Source organism: Hyperoodon ampullatus (genome assembly GCF_949752795.1).
Source record: "Hyperoodon ampullatus genome assembly, chromosome: 10".
Taxonomy (NCBI): Eukaryota; Metazoa; Chordata; class Mammalia; order Artiodactyla; family Ziphiidae; genus Hyperoodon; species Hyperoodon ampullatus.
In genome coordinates, this window is record NC_136923.1 from 15,227,734 (window position 1) to 15,246,498 (window position 18,765).

Below are 18,765 nucleotides of genomic sequence, written 5' to 3' on the forward strand. Positions count from 1 at the left end.
GTAAATTTAAGAAAACTGAAATTGTATCAAGTATCTTTTCCGACCACAAGGCTATGAGACTAGATGTAAATTACAGGAAAAGATCTGTAAAAACTACAAACACATGGAGGCTAAACAATACTTAATAACGAAGTGATCACTGAAGAAATCAAATAGGAAATTAAAAAATACCTAGAAACAAATGAAAATAAAAACATGACGACCCAAAACCTATGGGATGCACGAAAAGCAGTTCTAAGAGGGAAGGTTATAGCAATGCAATCCTACCTTAAGAAACAAGAAACATCTAAAATAAACAACCTAACCTTGCACTTAAAGCAGTTAGAGAGAGAAGAACAAAAAAACCCCAAAGTTAGCATAATGAAATAAATTATAAAGATCAGATCAGAAAAAAATGAAAAAGAAATGAAAGAAACGATAGCAAAGATCAATAAAACTAAAAGCTTGTTCTTTGAGAAGATAAACAAAATTGATAAACCATTAGCCAGACTCATCAAGAATAAAAGGGAGAAGACTCAAATCAATAGAATTAGAAATGAAAAAGGAGAAGTAACAACTGACACTGCAGAAATACAAAGGATCATGAGAGATTACTACAAGCAACTCTATGCCAATTAAATGGACAACCTGGAAGAAATGGACAAATTCTTAGAAATGCACAGCCTTCTGAGACTGAACCAGGAAGAAACAGAAAATATGAACAGACCAGTCACAAGCACTGAAATTGAAACTGTGATTAAAAGTCTTCCAACAGGGGCTTCCCAGGTGGCGCAGTGGTTGAGAGTCCGCCTGCCGATGCAGGGGACACAGGTTCGTGTCCTGCTCCGGGAAGATCCCACATGCCGCTGAGCGGCTGGGCCTTTGAGCCATGGCCGCTGAGCCTGTGTGTCCGGAGCCTGTGCTCCGCAACGGGAGAGGCCACAGCAGTGGGAGGCCCGCGTACCACAAAAAAAAAAAAAAAGTCTTCCAACAAAGAAAAGCCCAGGACCAGATGGCTTCACAGGCGAATTCTAACATTTAGAGAAGAGCTAACACCTATCCTTCTCAAACTCTTCCAAAATATAGCAGAGGGAGGAACACTCCCAAACTCATTCTACGGGGTCACCATCACCCTGATACCAAAACCAGACAAAGATGTCACAAAGAAAGAAAACTACAGGCCAAGATTACTGATGAACATAGATGTAAAAATCCTCAACAATATACTAGCAAACAGAATCCAACAGTACATTAAAAGGATCATACAGCATGATCAAGTGGGGTTCATCCCAGGAATGCAAGGATTCTTCATTATACACAAATCAATCAATGTGATACACCATATTAACAAATTGAAGGATTGGAAGGATAAAAACCATATGATCATCTCAATAGATGCAGAGAAAGTTTTTGACAAAATTCAACACCCATTTATGATAAACACCCTGCAGAAAGTAGGCATAGAGGGAACTTTCCTCAACATAATAAAGGCCATATATGACAAACCCACAGCCAACATTGTCCTCAATGGTGAAAAACTGAAACCATTTCCACGAAAATCAGGAACAAGACAAGGTTATCGACTCTCACCACTATTATTCAACATAGTCTTGGAAGGTTTACCCGCAGCAGTCAGAGAAGAAAAAGAAATAAAAGGAATCCAAATTGGAAAAGAAGAATTAAAGCTGTCAGTGTTTGCAGATGACATGATACTATACATAGAGAATCCTAAAGATGCTACCAGAAGGCTACTAGAGCTAATCAATGAATTTGGTAATGTTGCAGGATACAAAATTAATGCACAGAAATCTCTGGCATTCCTGTACACTAATGATGAACAATCTGAAAGTGAAATTAAGAAAACACTCCCATTTACCATTGCAACAAAAAGAATAAAATATCTAGGAAAAAACCTACCTAAGGAGACAAAAGACCTGTATGCAGAAAATTAGAAGACACTGATGAAAGAAATTAAAGGTGATACAAATAGAAGGAGAGATATACCATGTTCTTGGATTGGAAGAATCAACACTGTGAAGATGACTCTACCACCCCAGGCAATCTACAGATTCAATGCAATCCCTATCAAACTACCACTGGCATTTTTCACAGAACTAGAACAAAAAATTTCATAATTTGTATGGAAACACAAAAGACCCCGAATAGCCAAAGCATTGTTTTTTTAAAAGGGCTTCAAATGCTTGGCTTATATATTTATTTATTTATTTATTTATTTATTTTTGGCTGTGTTGAGTCCTCATTTCTGTGCAAGGGCTTTCTCTAGTTGTGACAAGCAGGGGCCACTCTTTATTGTGGTGCGCGGGCGTCTCACTATCACGGGCTGTCTTGTTGCAGAGCACAGGCTCCAGACGCGCAGACTCAGTAGTTGTGGTTCACGGGCCTAGTTGCTCCGCATCATGTAGGATCTTCCCAGACCAGGGCTTGAACCTGTGTCCCCAGCATTAGCAGGCAGAATCTCAACCACTGTGCCACCAGGGAAGCCCCAAAGCATTCTTGAGAAAGAAAAATGGACCTGGAGGAATCAGGTTCCCTGACTTCAGACTATACTCCAAAGCTATAGTAATCAAGACAGTATGGTACTGGCAGAAAAACAGAAATATAGATCAATGGAACAGGATAGAAAGCCCAGAGATAAACCCATGCACATATGGCCAGCTTATCTTTGATAAATGAGGCAAGAATATATAGTGGGAAAAGACAGCCTCTTCAATAAGTGGTGCTGGGAAAACTGGACAGCTACATGTAAAAGAATGAAATTAGAACACTCCCTAACACCAACCACAAAAATAAACTCAAAATGGATTAAAGACCTAAATGTAAGGCCAGACACTATCGATCTCTTAGAGGAAAACATAGGCAGAACACTGTATGACATAAATCACAGCAAGATCCTTTTTGACCTACCTCCTAGAGAAATGGAAATAAAACCAAAAATAAACAAATGGGACCTAATGAAACTTCAAAGCTTTTGCACAGCAATGGAAACCATAAACAAGATGAAAAGACATCCCTCAGAATGGGAGAAAATATTTACAAATGAAGCAACCAACAAAGGATTAATCTCCAAAATTTACAAGCAGCTCATTCAGATCAATATCAAAAAGCAAACAACCCAATCCAAAAATGGGCAGAAGTCCTAAACAGAACTTTCCCCAAAGAAGATATACAGATTGCCAACAAACATATGAAAGAATGCTCAGCATCATTAATCATTAGAGAAATGCAAATCAAAACTACAATGAGATATCCTCTCACACCGGTCACAATGGCTATCATCAAAAAACCTACAACAATAAATGCTGGAGAGGGTGTGGAGAAAAGGGAAACCTCTTGCACTGTTGGTGGGAATGTAAGTTGGTCCAGCCACTATGGAGAACAGTATGGAGGTTCCTTAAAAAACTAAAAATAGAACTACCATATGACCCAGCAATCCCACTCCTGGGCATATACCCTGAGAAAACCGTAATTCAAAAAGAGTCATGTACCACAATGTTCATTGCAGCTCTATGTACAATAGCCAGCACATGGAAGCAACCTAAGTGTCCATCAACAGATGAATGGATAAAGAAGCTGTGGCACATATATACAATGGAATATTACTCAGCCATAAAAAGAAACAAAATTCAGTTACTTGTAGTGAGGTGGATGGACCTAGAGTCTGTCATACAGGGTGAAGTTAAGTCAGGAAGAGAAAAACAAATACTGTATGCTAACACATATATATGGACCCCAAAAAAAAAGAAAAAGAAAAAGAAAAACGGTCATGAAGAACTTAGGGGTAAGACAGGAATAAAGACACAGACCTACTAGAGAATGGAGTTGAGGATACGGGGAGGGGGAAGGATAAACTGGGAGAAAGTGAGAGAGTGGCATGGACATATATACACTACCAAATGTAAAATAGATAGCTAGTGGGAAGCAGCCTCATAGCACAGGGAGATCAGCTCCGTGCTTTGTGACCACCTAGAGGGGTGGGATAAGGAGGGTGGGAGGGAGGGAGACGCAAGAGGGAAGAGATATGGGGACATATGTATATGTATAACTGTTTCACTTTGTTATAAAGCAGAAACTAACACATCATTGCAAAGCAATTATATTGCAATGAAGATGTTTAAAAAAATTTTTTTAAAAGAATCAATTACTTTTGAAAAAGATTTGATAATCATACAGCTACCTTTATTAGTAGGCATTGCATAAAAATGGGTTTTCAGCATTTCTTAATTGGACCATCTCCGGTAGAAATTGCAAAGACATCACTTGACTTAAGAATATAGCCTGGTGTTCCATTCCTAAAGGTGCTATTATGCTAACAATAAATCTGAACAAGACTGTAGGCAGAGTGTGGGTTGTGATGTACTCAATATTCATCACACTCTGACCCAAAGGTATATCCATTATGTGCTTCTGGGATCCTTGAGCAAAGCAGGTTTATTTTACTTGCCAATTTTCATGGATTTGCTGTGTGATACATCGTCTTCTTTGAAGAAATCTTGGTCACAGTGCATATTTCCATGCTTGTGGCTTTCTTTGTCAGCTAGTTCAATTACTCTGGTTCTCAGTTCAATAGAAACTATGTTTGAAATAGAGTAAAATTCAAGCCATCATACATACTTTTCAATGTCCCCTTATCACAGACCCCTGATTGTGAGTATTTAGAAGAAGGTATATTTTCTCCAGATTCACATTAAGGCTACTCCATTTGTAAAATGGCATGCTGTGCAAAAACACTGACAAAACAGTTTGTTTTTTTTTTCTTCATTGGTATAATCCCTAGAAACAAATTGATTCAAGTTTTAAGAATCATTTACTCTGGGAGTAGTTTTGAAAGTAATATAACTACATTTATCAGTGGATATTACATAAAAATAGTGGCAGGAACAACATCTTATAATTTTAGTCTCAGTTTATTCCTCAAGAGTAATTAATATAGTGAGAGAAAGTGGCTCATTAGGCCCTGATGACATAATACAATAGTTACATGCCTACAGGAGGCCTTTAATCATGCTTTGCCAATGAATGTGACTAGCTTCCTGTTCATGTCCTTGAATTATTCAGTTTCTCTCTGGAAAAGCTGAGTCTCATACTGCATAAGCAGTACTTCTTCAGGACTAACCAAAGAGATGTTCAGTCATAGTTTTACAAGATATGGACAAAAGTGTTTGGCTGTAGGAAAAGAAATACAAATGGCACACAAATGAGCCACATACATTTATGAACCAAATGTGCTGTTTAAAAAAACTACCATTTAAGATATAATATTTTCTTAAAGTAACAAAGTTAAAAGAGAATTTATTAGGCAGACATTCTTAACATGATATTAGTAAATTCCTTATAACTAGTGATGTTTGCTATTTCCTATTAGGTTTGAGTCTAAAATACCAGCCACTTGACCTTCATTGACACTACTCTTAAGGACAGCAAAGTTTTTATGAGGTTCTGGGTTTAAACTTGTGCTATCTCTAAGCCTGGATAACTCATAACATATATAGCACAAGATTTAGCTGAGTATCACTTTTGCCCTACTAATCAAGTATTTATTATTTTAAAAAATATCAAATTTTTAAAAATTTGGACTTAAATTGTGAAATCTGTCTATAATTTATCAAATTGTATATGAAAATCATAGTGAGATGAAAGACTTAAATGAATAATAACATATAGTACATTCTGAGCCTTTTTTTCACCATTGGAAAATTTAACACTTAACCACATCAGTAAACCTTGGGTTTCTTACACATGTGACATTCAAACACCAACAAAGTCTGATCCTACATGATTTTTCAGCTTCTGCTATACCCTACAGATTTGTTCCAGCAACTTCATTTACTATTTATTTAAGCATAAAATATTTTTTCATGAAAACTTTCTTGGCTACAAGAAAAGAAAACAGAGTTGTAGGTTTTCCTCCATTGATCAATGTGGTCTCCAATTACCCCATTAATGTTATGTTTTTTCCAACCCTGAGACATAGATGGTTCAGTAATTTGGGGGCTAAAAATCAACCTTCTGAGTCTATATTAAACCTCTTGATGCTTTTTATCCTTCCAGGAAATATTGTGCCCCTTTTCTCCATTCCTTTATTTTCTCTATTCCTCATTCCCAGCAGGGAGTAGGTATTTTTCTCAAGTGGAATTCTATTTCTAATCTAACTCCTTCACTAATGTTCACTAACATACGTTAAAAACAGTTTTTAACCCGTATTAGACAAGATTCTTTCCATCACAAGGGACAGAATTTGAATGGAAATTAGCCTAAAATAGGAAAAGGGCACCTTATTGGTTTATATTACTTAAAGTTCAAAAGATAAAGTTAAGAAATTGTGCCTTTCTTCCCTTGGATTGTTCTGCTTCTGTGTGAATTTCATTTCCAGGCCAACTCTTCCTTCACAGCAGTCCTTGGTACATCTTTATACTAACTAGAACAGCACAGATGCAATGTCTTTCTGTCATTTTAATTTAGCAAAAGCCCAGGGATTTGTTTGGATATAATATATCCTGAACCAAATAGTATGGTGAGGGAGGATGGAATATGCCAGTTGGCTGATCATGAAGTTATACCAATCTCACTCAAACTACAAAGACTGATAGGAAAGATTGGTTTCCCAATAAAAATCAAATATTCTTTATCAGAGGAAGCAGAAATGGATTGAGGGTTGACAAAAACACCAGATGTCCTCTTAGAACATTTCCATGTTATATGCTCCCTACTATGTTTTTCAAATAGCAAGTTGTACTTTCTCTATTGCAATTGTTGACTTACTTGCTTGTTTCCGTTTTTAGGCTGTAGGCTGAAGAGGACAGGGGCCATGGCCCTCTTATTGGTGAAGGTCAACATCTAGCTCAGTGCTCGGCACATCTAAGGTACTAAAACTATCTGTTGAATTGAATGGAACGGCTTTATTTAATTAATTTGATAAATATCTATAAACCATATGCTAGGCAATGGAGAAACAGCAGAGAATAAAACAGATGGAAATCTCTGCTCTCCTGAAATTTACTTTCAAATAGGGCATAGTTCGAAACTTTCAAATGTTACTAGAGTTTCATCTCTAAAATTCTATGATAATAACATAACATAGGGGCTTGTGTATAGGGATACACCGGAACAATTATTCCTCAGAGGAAATTATATGGCTAAACTTTTTCTACTTGATGATAATCCAAATAGGACCAATGCATTGGATCTAATTCATTCATTTGTTCATTCAACAAGTATTTACTGAATCCCTACCAAGTGCCAGGAAGATAGAGTCCCAGCTCTCCTGGAACTTAAAGGTTAGTGAGGAAAAAACACGTTGCATTAGTTTCCTATGGCTTCTCTAAAAATTACAACTTGGTGGCTTAGAACAACACACATTTATTTTCTCACAGTTCTGGAAGTCCGAAGTCCAAAATGGGTTTTCACAGGGTGGAAACCAATGTATCCATAGGGCCATACTCCCTCCAAAAGAGAAAACATCTGTTTCCTTGCCTTTTCCAGCTTCTAGAGCTTCATTTCTCTCATTTCTTGGCTTGTGGTCCCTTCCTGTATACTTAAGGTCAGCAGCATAGCATCTTCAAATCTCTCTCTCCTCTTTTATCACATTGCCTTCTGCCCTGTGACAAATCCCCCTTTGCCACCTTCTTACAAGGGCGTTTGTGATTTCCCACTCAGTAATTCCAGGATAATCTATCCATCTCAATATCTTTAACTTAGTCACATCTGCAAAATCCATTTTTCTACTTAACGTAAAAGTCACAAGATCCAGACGTTAGGTCCTAGATATCCTTGGGAGCAATTATTTAGCTTATCACACACATTAATGAAATAATTAAAAAGTATATAATTAGCAATCATGTTTCTTAATTAAATGGTTTTCACATAATATTTAAAAAATATTAAAATAGAACAATAGAACTTTTAAATACCCATAACTTCAAAAATGTTCCAGAACCATAAAGTGTGTCTGGGTAGATTATGGTTCATGGTAAAAGCTTAAAGGCCAATGTTCATAGTAAGGGAGTTAGACGAAGTAAAGTTAATTAAAAAAAAAAAAAAAAAAACAGGAGAAGAGATTGGGGGCAAAATTTTTAATTTTAATTTACAGCATGAGAGATTTAAAATGTCAACATTTTGAAAAGACTGTAACCGTAAAGATAGGAAGGAAAAAGCACATAATTGTGAAAGATTTGCTGGCCTTTCAGACTGAATCAAAGGCAAGTTTTGGAAAAACAAAGAAGATATTACATACACGCATAGAAAGAGTGGTATATCATTAGAGAATCTAAATTTCTAAACTAGCATAGTATGTGCAAGTAGGGAGACACACCATGAAATCTCTAAAAAAAACAAGCAGATTAAAAGCAATACTCTCTTGTGTATATCATTATCAGCATCCTTACCTCTGGGGCAATGTTTAGCTCAGATTATCTTATTTAAATAACTATGGCTTAAAAAAAGAGAACCAATCTCTTCTTTCACAAGAAAATTGTACACCAAGGATATGTGATTATTTTCCCCTTTAGGATAAAGCAGAAAGACATGTTGAATCACATACGGTTTCAATAAATAAAAGTTAACAGAAGAACTGGAGGATTTTTCAGATCTGATATGTGCTGTGCAAATAATAATTTATTTTTTTTACCATAAAAGTTCTTCTAGAGATGCTGTGTTTATTCAATATAGATATTTAAAGGGCAAAATGTTAATGTTAAATTTTGACGGGAAGCTGAAACCTGAGGGTAGAAATATAATTTTTATTCACATATGTATAATTTGGGGGCACCTTGATGCAGCTTTTTTTTTCATCTATTACAAAAAATATATTGTTATTTAACTCTGATTCTTTGTTACAGAGAGTTAGAAGTGACATGAATCAAAATAATGTTATAACTTTGAATAATCATGATATGGCTATAGCACTTCTAGCCACTAGATTCTTTAGTAGAAAAAATATTTTTATTTAAATGGTTTTCTGATTCTAATAGTTGTTTTCTGCATATTTTAGCCTTCTCATAGCTTTTTTTTTAACATCTTTATTGGAGTATAATTGCTTTACCATGGTGTGTTAGTTTCTGCTTTATAACAAAGTGAATCAGTTATACATATACATATGTTCCCATATCTCTTCCATCTAGCGTCTCCCTCCCTATCCCACCCCTCTAGGTGGTCACATAGCACTGAGCTGATCTCCCTGTGCTACACGGCTGCTTCCCACTAGCTATCTATTTTACGTTTGGTAGTGTATATATGTCCATGCCACTCTCTCACTTTCTCACAGCTTACCCTTCCCCCTCCCCATATCCTCAAGTCTATTCGCTAGTAGGTCTGTGTCTTTATTCCTGTCTTACCCCTAGGTTCTTCATGACTTTTTTTTTCTTAAATTCCATATATATGTGTTAACATACGGTATTTGTCTTTCTCTTTCTGACTTACTTCACTCTGTATGACAGACTCTAGGTCCATCCACCTCATTACAAATAGCTCAATTTCATTTCTTTTTATGGCTGAGTAATATTCTATTGTATATACGTGCCACATCTTCTTCATCCATTCATCCGATGATGGACACTTAGGTTGTTTCCATCTCTGGACTATTGTAAATAGAGCTGCAATGAACATTTTGGTACATGACTCTTCTTGAATTATGGTTTTCTTAGGGTATATGCCCAGTAGTGGGATTGCTGGGTCATATGTTAGTTCTATTTGTAGTTTTTTAAGGAACCTCCATACTGTTCTCCATAGTGGCTGTACCAATTCACATTCCCACCAGCAGTGCAAGAGTGTTCCCTTTTCTCCACACCCTCTCCAGCATTTATTGTTTCTAGATTTTTTCATGATGGCCATTCTGACTGGTGTGAGATGATATCTCATTGTAGTTTTGATTTGCATTTCTTTAATGATTAATAATGTTGAGCATTCTTTCATGTGTTTGTAGGCAGTATGTATATCTTCTTTGGAGAAATGTCTATTTAGGTCTTCTGCCCATTTTTAGGTTGGGTTGTTTGTTTTCTTGATATTGAGCTGCATGAGCTGCTTGTAAATTTTGGAGATTAATCCTTTGTCAGTTGCTTCATTTGCAAATATTTTCTCCCATTCTGAGGGTTGTCTTTTGGTCTTGTTTATGGTCTCCTTTGCTGTGCAAAAGCTTTGAAGTTTCATTAGGTCTCATTTGTTTATTTTTGTTTTTATTTCCATTTCTCTAGGATGTGGGTCAAAAAGGATCTTGCTGTGATTTATGTCATAGAATGTTCTGCCTATGTTTTCGTCCAAGAGTTTGATAGTGTCTGGCCTTACATTCAGGTCTTTAATCCATTTTGAGTCTATTTTTGTGTATGGTGTTAGGGAGTGATCTAATCTCACACTTTTACATGTACCTGTCCAGTATTCCCAGATCCACTTTTGAAGAGGCTGTCCTTTCTCCACTGTACATTCTTGCCTCCTTTATCAAAGATAAGGTGACCATATGTGCGTGGGTTTATCTCTGGGCTTTCTATCCTGTTCCATTGATCTATCTTTCTGTTTTTGTGCCAGTACCATACTGTCTTGATTACTATAGATTTGTAGTATAGTCTGAAATCAGGGAGCCTGATTCCTCCAGCTCCATTTTTCGTTCTCAAGATTGCTTTGGCTATTCAGGGTCTTTTGTGTTTCCATATAAATTGTGAAATTTTTTGTTCTAGTTCTGTGAAAAATGCCAGTGGTACTTTGATAGGGATTGCATGGAATCTGTAGATTGCTTTGGGTAGTAGAGTCATTTTCACAATGTTGATTCTTCCAATCCAAGAACATGGTATATCTCTCCATTAATTTGTATCATTTTTAATTTCTTTCATCAGTGTCTTATAATTTTCTGCATTTCTGGTCTTTTGTCTCCTTAGGTAGATTTATTCCTAGATATTTTATTCTTTTTGTTGCAGTGGTAAATGGGAATGTTTTCTTGATTTCACTTTCAGATTTTTCATCTTTAGTGTATAGGAATGCCAGAGATTTCTGTGCATTAATTTTGTATCCTGCTACTTTACCGAATTCATTGATTAGCTCTAGTAGTTTTCTGATAGCATATTTAGGATTCTCTATGTATAGTATCATGTCATCTGCAAACACTGACAGCTTTACTTCTTCTTTTCCGATTAGGATTCCTTTTATTTCCTTTTCTTCTCTGATTGCTGTGGCTAAAACTTCCAAAACTATGTTGAATAAGAGTGGTGAGAGTGGGCAACCTTGTCTTGTTCCTGATCTTAGTGGAAATGCTTTCAGTTTTTCACCATTGAGGACGATGTTGGCTGTGGGTTTGTCATATATGGCCTTCATTGTGTTGAGGAAAGTTCCCTCTATGCCTACTTTCTGCTGGGTTTTTATCATAAATGGGTGTTGAATTTTGTCAAAAGCTTTCTCTGCATCTATTGAGATGATCGTATGGTTTTTTTCCTTCAGTTTGTTAATATGGTGTGTCACGTTGATTGATTTGCGTATATTGAAGAATCCTTGCATTCCTGGAATAAACCCTACTTGATCATGGTGTATGATCCTTTTAATGTGCTGTTGGATTCTGTTTGCTAGTATTTTGTTGAGGATTTTGGCATCTATATTCATCAGTGATATTGGCCTGTAGTTTTCTTTCTTTGTGACATCCTTGTCTGATTTTGGTATCAAGGTGATGGTGGCCTTGTAGAATGAGTTTGGGAGTGTTCCTCCCTCTGCGATATTTTGGAAGAGTTTGAGAAGGATAGGTGTCAGCTCTCCTCTAAATGTTTGATAGAATTCGCCCGTGAAGCCATCTGGTCCTGGACTTTTGTTTGTTGGAAGATTTTTAATCACAGTTTCAATTTCAGGGCTTGTGATTGGTCTGTTCATATTTTCTATTTCTTCCTGGTTCAGTCTTGGCAGTTTGTGCATTTCTAAGAATTTGTCCATTTCTTCCAGGTTGTCCATTTTATTGGCATAGAGTTGCTTGTAGTAATCTCTCATGATCTTTTGTATTTCTGCAGTGTCAGTTGTTACTTCTCCTTTTTCATTTCTAATTCTATTGATTTCAGTCTTCTCCCTTTTTTTTCTTGATGAGTCTGGCTAATGGTTTATCAATTTTGTTTATCTTCTCAAAGAACCAGCTTTTAGTTTTATTGATGTTTGCTATCGTTTCCTTCATTTCTTTTTCATTTATTTCTGATCTGATTTTTATGATTTCTTTCCTTCTGCTAACTTTGGGGGTTTTTTTGTTCTTCTTTCTCTAATTGCTTTAGTTGCATGGTTAGGTTGTTTATTCGAGATGTTTCCTGTTTCTTAAGGTAGGATTGTATTGCTATAAACTTCCCTCTTAGGGGCTTCTCTGGTGGCGCAGTGGTTGAGAGTCCGCCTGCCGATGCAGGGAACACGGGTTCATGCCCTGGTCCGGAAGATCCCACGTGCCGCAGAGCGGCTGGGCCCGTGAGCCATGGCCGCTGAGCCTGCGCGTCCAGAGCCTGTGCTCTGCAATGGGAGAGGCCACAACAGTGAGAGGCCCGCGTACCGCAAAAAAAAAAAAAAAACACAAAACAAAAGAAAACAAAAAACTTCCCTCTTAGAACTGCTTCTTCAGCATCCCATAGGTTTTGGGTCGTCGTGTCTCCATTGTCATTTGTTTCTAGGTATTTTTTTATTTCCTCTTTGATTTCTTCAGTGATCACTTCGTTATTAAGTAGTGTATCGTTTAGCCTCAATGTGTTTGTATTTTTTACAGCTCTTTTTCTGTAATTGATATCTAATCTCATAGCATTGTGGTCGGAAAAGATACTTGATACAATGTCAATTTTCTTAAATTTACAAAGGCTTGATTTGTGACCCAAGATATGATCTATCCTGGAGAATGTTCCATGAGCACTTGAGAAAAATGTGTATTCTGTTGTTTTGGATGGAATGTCCTATAAATATCAATTAAGTCCATCTTGTTTAATGTATCATTTAAAGCTTGGGTTTCCTTATTTATTTTCATTTTGGGTGATCTGTCCATTGGTGAAGGTGGGGTGTTAAAGTCCCCTACTATGAATGTGTTACTGTAGATTTCCCCTTTTATGGCTGTTAGTATTTGCCTTATGTATTGAGGTGCTCCTATGTTGGGTGCATAAATATTTACAATTGTCATATCTTCTTCTTGGATCGATCCCTTGATCATTCTGTAGTGTCCTTCTTTGTCTCTTCTAATAGTCTTTATTTTAAAGTCTATTTTGTCTGATATGAGAATTGCTACTCCAGCTTTCTTTTGGTTTCCATTTGCGTGGAATATCTTTTTCCATCCCCTTACTTTCAGTCTGTATGTCTCTAATTCTGAAGTGAGTCTCTTGTAGACAGCATATATATGGGTCTTGTTTTTGTATCCATTCAGCCAATCTGTGTGTTTCGGTGGGAGCATTTAGTCCATTTACATTGAAGGTAATTATCGATATGTATGTTCCTATTCCCATTTTCTTAATTGTTTTGGGTTCGTTATTGTAGGTCTTTTCCTTCTGTTGTGTTTCTTGCCTAGAGAAGTTCCTTTAGCATTTATTGTAAAGCTGGTTTGGTGGTGCTGAACTCTCTCAGCTTTTGCTTGTCTGTAGAGGTTTTAATTTCTCCATCAAATCTGAATGAGATCCTTGCTGGGTAGAGTAATCTTGGTTGCAGGTTTTTCTCCTTCATCACTTTAAATATGTCCTGCCAGGCCCTTCTGGCTTGCAGAGTTTCTTCTTAAGATCAGCTGTTAACCTTGTGGGGATTCCCTTGTTTGTTATTTGTTGTTTTCCCCTGGCTGCTTTTAATATGTTTTCTTTGTATTTAATTTTTGACAGTTTGATTAATATGTGTCTTGGTGTATTTCTCCTTGGATATTTCCTGTATGGGACTCTCTGTGCTTCCTGGACTTGATTAACTATTTCCTTTCCCATATTAGGGAAGTTTTCAACTATAATCTCTTCAAATATTTTCTCAGTCCCTTTCTTTTTCTCTTCTTCTTCTGCAACCCCTATAATTCAAATGTTGGTGCATTTAATGTTGTCCCAGAGGTCTCTGAGACTGTCCTCAGTTCTTTTCATTCTTTTTCTTTATTCTGCTCTGCAGTAGTTATTTCCACTATTTTATCTTCCAGTTCACTTATCAGTTCTTCTGCCTCAGTTATTCTGCTGTTGATCCCTTCTAGAGAATTTTAAATTTCATTTATTGTGTTGTTCATCATTGCTTGTTTCATCTTTAGTTCTTCTAGGTCCTTGTTAAATGTTTCTTTCATTTTGTCTATTCTATTTCCAAGATTTTGGATCATCTTTACTATCATTATTCTGAATTCTTTTTCAGGTAGACTGCCTATTTCCTCTTCATTTGTTAGGTCCGGTGGGTTTTTATCTTGCTCCTTCATCTGCTGTGTGTTTTTCTGTCTTCTCATTTTGCTTATCTTACTGTGTTTGGGGTCTCCTTTTTGCAGGCTGCAGGTTCGTAGTTCCCATTGTTTTTCGTGTCTGTCCCCAGTGGCTAAAGTTGGTTCAGTGGGTTGTGTAGGCTTCCTGGTGGAGGGGACTAGTGCCTGTGTTCTGGTGGATGAGGCTCGATCTTGTCTATCTGTTGGGCAGGTCCACGTCTGGTGGTATGTTTTGGGGTGTCTGTGAACTTATTATGATTTTAAGCAGCCTCTCTGCTAATGGGTGGGGTTGTGTTCCTGTCTTGCTAGTTGTTTGGCATTGGGTGTCCAGCACTGTAACTTGCTGCTCGTTGAGTGAAGCTGGGTCTTGGTGTTGAGATGGAGATCTCTGGGAGATTTTCGCCGTTTGATATTATGTGGAGCTGGGAGGTCTTTTGTGGACCAGTGTCCTGAAGTTGGCTCTCCCACCTCAGAAGCACAGCACTGACTCCTGGCTGCAGCACCAAGAGCCTTTCAATCTACACGGCTCAGAATGAAAGGGAGAAAAGAAAGAAAGAAAGAAAGAAAGAAAGAAAGAAAGAGAGAGAGAGGGAGGGAGGAAGGAAGGGAGAAGGAAAGAAGGAAGGAAGGAAGGAAGGAAATAGAAAGGAGGGAGGGAGGGAGGAAGGAAGGAAAGAAAGAAAGAGAAAAGATAAAGTAAAATAAAGTAAGATAATATAAGATAAAGTTATTAAAATAAAAATAATTATTAAGAAAAAAAATTTTTAAAGAAAGAACAAACAAATCAAACAAACAAACAAAAAACGGACGGATAGAACCCTAGGACAAATGGTGGAAGCAAAGCTATACAGACAAAATCTCACACAGAAGCATACACATACACACTCACAAAAAGAGGAAAAGGGGAAAAAATCATAAATCTTGCTCTTAAAGTCCACCTCCTCAGTTTGGGATGATTCGTTGTATATTCATTTATTCCACAGATGCAGGGTACATCAGGTTGATTGTGGAGCTTTAATCCGCTGCTTCTGAGGCTGCTGGGAGAGATTTCCCTTTCTCTTCTTTGTTCTCACAGCTCCCGTGGCTCAGCTTTGGATTTGGCCCCGCCTCTGCGTGTAGGTCCTGGAGGGCTTTCTTCACTCAGACAGGACGGGGTTTAAGGAGCAGCTGCTTCGGGGACTCTGGCTCACTCAGGGCGGGGGGGAGGGAGGGGCACGGAGTGCGGGGCGAGCCTGCAGCTGCAGAGGCCGGCATGACGTTGCACCAGCCTGAGGCGCGCTGTGCATTCTCCCGAGGAAGTTGTCCCTGGATCCCGGGACCCTGGCAGTGGCGGGCTGCACAGCCTCCCTGGAAGGGGGGTGTGTATAGTGACCTGTGCTTGCACACAGGCTTCTTGGCGGCGGCAGCAGCAGCCTTAGCGTCTCATGCCCGTCTCTGGGGTCCACGCTTTTAGCCGCAGCTCAAGCCCGTCTCTGGAGCTCCTTTAAGCAGCGCCCTTAATCCCCTCTCCTCGCGCACCAGGAAACAAAGAGGGAGGAAAAATTCTCTTGCCTCTTCGGCAGGTCCAGACTCTTCCCGGACTCCCTCCCAGCTAGCCGTGGTGCACTAGCCCCCTGCAGGCCTGTGTTTACGCCGCCAACCCCAGTCCTCTCCCTGCGCTCCGACCAAAGCCCGAGCCTCAGCTCCCAGCCCCGCCCGCCCCGGCGGGTGAGCAGACAAGCCTCTAGGGCTGGTGAGTGCCGATCGGCACCGATCCTCTGTTTGGAAATCTCTCCGCTTTGTCCTCCGCACCCCTGTTGCTGTGCTCTCCTCCGCGGCTCCGAAGCTTTCCCCCTCCGCCACCCACAGTCTCCGCCCGCGAAGGGGCTTCCTAGTGTGTGGAAACCTTTCCTCCTTCACAGCTCCCTCCTACTGGTGCAGGTCCCGTCCCTATCCTTTTGTCTCTGTTTTTTCTTTTTTCTTTTGCCCTACCCAGGTACGTGGGGACTTTCTTGCCTTTGGGGAGGTCTGAGGTCTGCTGCCAGCATTCAGTAGGTGTTCTGTAGGAGTTGTTCCACGCATAGATGTATTTCTGGTGTATCTGTGGGGAGGAAGGTGATCTCCACGTCTTACTCTTCCCCCATCTTCCCCTCGTCTCTGATAGCTTTTAAGATTAGAAATCTTTCCACTTCTTAGAATTGTCATTAAATATTTGTCTCTTATAATTACTGTGTTTCTGGCTTGTAAGTTACTATGTTTGTTCCTGTGTTTCTCCCAATATATTAGGGCTTTGTCATGAACATTGGAAACTTCAATAGTACCCACTACCACAGTTGATGAGAAGCAGTATGTTGTAATAGAAGAGCTGCTCTGACAATCAAATGACCCGGACAACATCCATGCTCTGTGGCAACTCACATAGGTAAGCTTGAAAATTCAGAACAGAATTCTGTGTTCTTAATAGACTATGGTTGATTATGTACAAAAACAGCTACTACTATCCCCTTTACTGTTTCCATGCCCCTTTAAGTGTAACTTTGTGGCTTTTCTATCAAGAGATGCAGTATATTTTCATATCTCTTGAATCTGGACTGATTGTGTGACTTGGAATTGTTAAAAGAATGCAGCAGAAGTGACGTTGTGTCAGTTACAAGCCTTGACATTAAAAGAACTTGCATACTTCTGATTTCTCTTGGAACTCTGAGCAGACACTATGTGAAGGAACCCAGACTCACAGAGGATGAAAGAACCCTTGGCCCAGGACAGAGACAGCCCAGTGGTCTCAGCTGAGACTATCCTAGACTAGCCAGATCCCAGATGACCCAGTAGCTAATCACAGATATAAAGTACTCAGGCAAAAGAATAGCTCAGTTGATCCCATTTAAAATTGCCAACCTACAGACTTAACTAAATACATGGTAATTTGTTATTTTAATCCATTCAGATGTGGGATGGTTTATTACATGGCAAAAGCTAACTGATACACAGACTTAATATATTTTAGTTGAGTGAAAGGATATATCATTGAAATGGAAAGAAAAAATATTTCTAAAATTATTCTACTTCTGATGTGAAATTCTATATTACTTTTTCTTCTATACCAATATAGCTTTTTAACCATACCAGATTCTAAATTTGAGGGAAAATATACATTTCTATTTTGATTTTTAAAGACCACTTTAAAGGAAATAAAAAAGAAATATTCTTCATTGTTTATTGATGAGAAAATTACTTAATCACATTTTTTACTATAAAAATTTCATGTGACAATTTATAATTGAAATAATCTTAGTTCTGTTTAAAAATGGCACTTGATTTATTTTTTAAGAATTAAACTCTCTATATTAGCCATAGAGATTACCTTCAAAATTTTATCATTTTTGTCATTTAAATAACATAAGTATTTTGTATTTGAAAATTGCTTCCCCTGCAGAAAAAAATAAAATGCCAATAGATTATCAAACAAAACTCATAATAATAGAACACTTTACCTGCATAAGTATTTATGAGAGTCAGCAGAATTACCAATTTCCAAAGCAACCTCATTTCCACTTTCTGAGGTCAAAATTTCTCCCATACAATCAGCCGGAAAGAAAATGTCTATCTTCCAGTCTGAAAGAAAAAAAATTGTCATAAAATGACAAATATACAAACATGCATATTGTAAAGTATGTTGCATATTCATTCAAGTTGATATTAAAATATTAACCTAAATAAAGCAACCTAAAGTCTACTTTATATATATATATATATATATGTGTGTAGTTTGTAAATTTCCGTAATTTCAGCTCATGTTTCCATAATTTCAATTCATACCTTAGAAATACATGTCATTTGCTATAAAATTTGCTGTAGTAGTTTATGGGCTGGAGTACAATTCAATTGAATGTATTCTATGTGGATTAAAACTTTCATGAGTATAATTTTAAATTCGGCTCTTTTTGAAATGCTAGAGAGGTTTAAAAACATGTTAAATCAACTCCCACAATTCTGTTGGTGACTTTTATTTTTGATTTTACACCATTAGGAATAAGGTAAAATATTACTCTATCTTATATATATTAACTGATTTTATACATTTCATGGATTTTTAAGTGTTTTTTTTATCAGTATTATTCTCAATATATTGAGAATATATTCATTGGGAAACATTATTTTCCTATTGTTACTAGAACTAAAATTAATATTGTGCTACAAAATTTCTGCCTGAACTCAATTTCTGGAAGTATTATCTTTCAAGTGTGAGACATACTTTTCCTTTGTGATCACATCACAATTTTCTCTAATTTATTTTGACATTTAAGCTTTCCAGTGATAAATGAAATCAAGATAAAGTGTTTGTTCAGACTTTACTCCAAAAGTGAAATCTAGTAAGCAGCTCATAAAGCTCATAATCTCAAAAAAGTATAGAATAAACTCACATAGGTCACATTTGATAAAATTAT

General features: G+C 37.5%; 1 protein-coding gene across 4 annotated transcripts in view; it reads right to left on the reverse strand.

Moving 5' to 3' along the window:
- Positions 1-17,866, reverse strand: part of CNTN6 (contactin 6) — a gene marked incomplete at both ends in the record, with an annotated part of 244,050 nt that extends 226,184 nt beyond the window's left edge. For all 4 annotated transcript variants that reach the window (XM_079712710.1, XM_079712711.1, XM_079712709.1 and 1 more), the window contains one exon: positions 17,812-17,866. In XM_079712710.1, the coding sequence (XP_079568836.1) occupies positions 17,812-17,866 (55 nt within the window). The remainder of the gene's footprint in view (positions 1-17,811) is intronic.
- Positions 17,867-18,765: the final 899 nt, after the last annotated feature.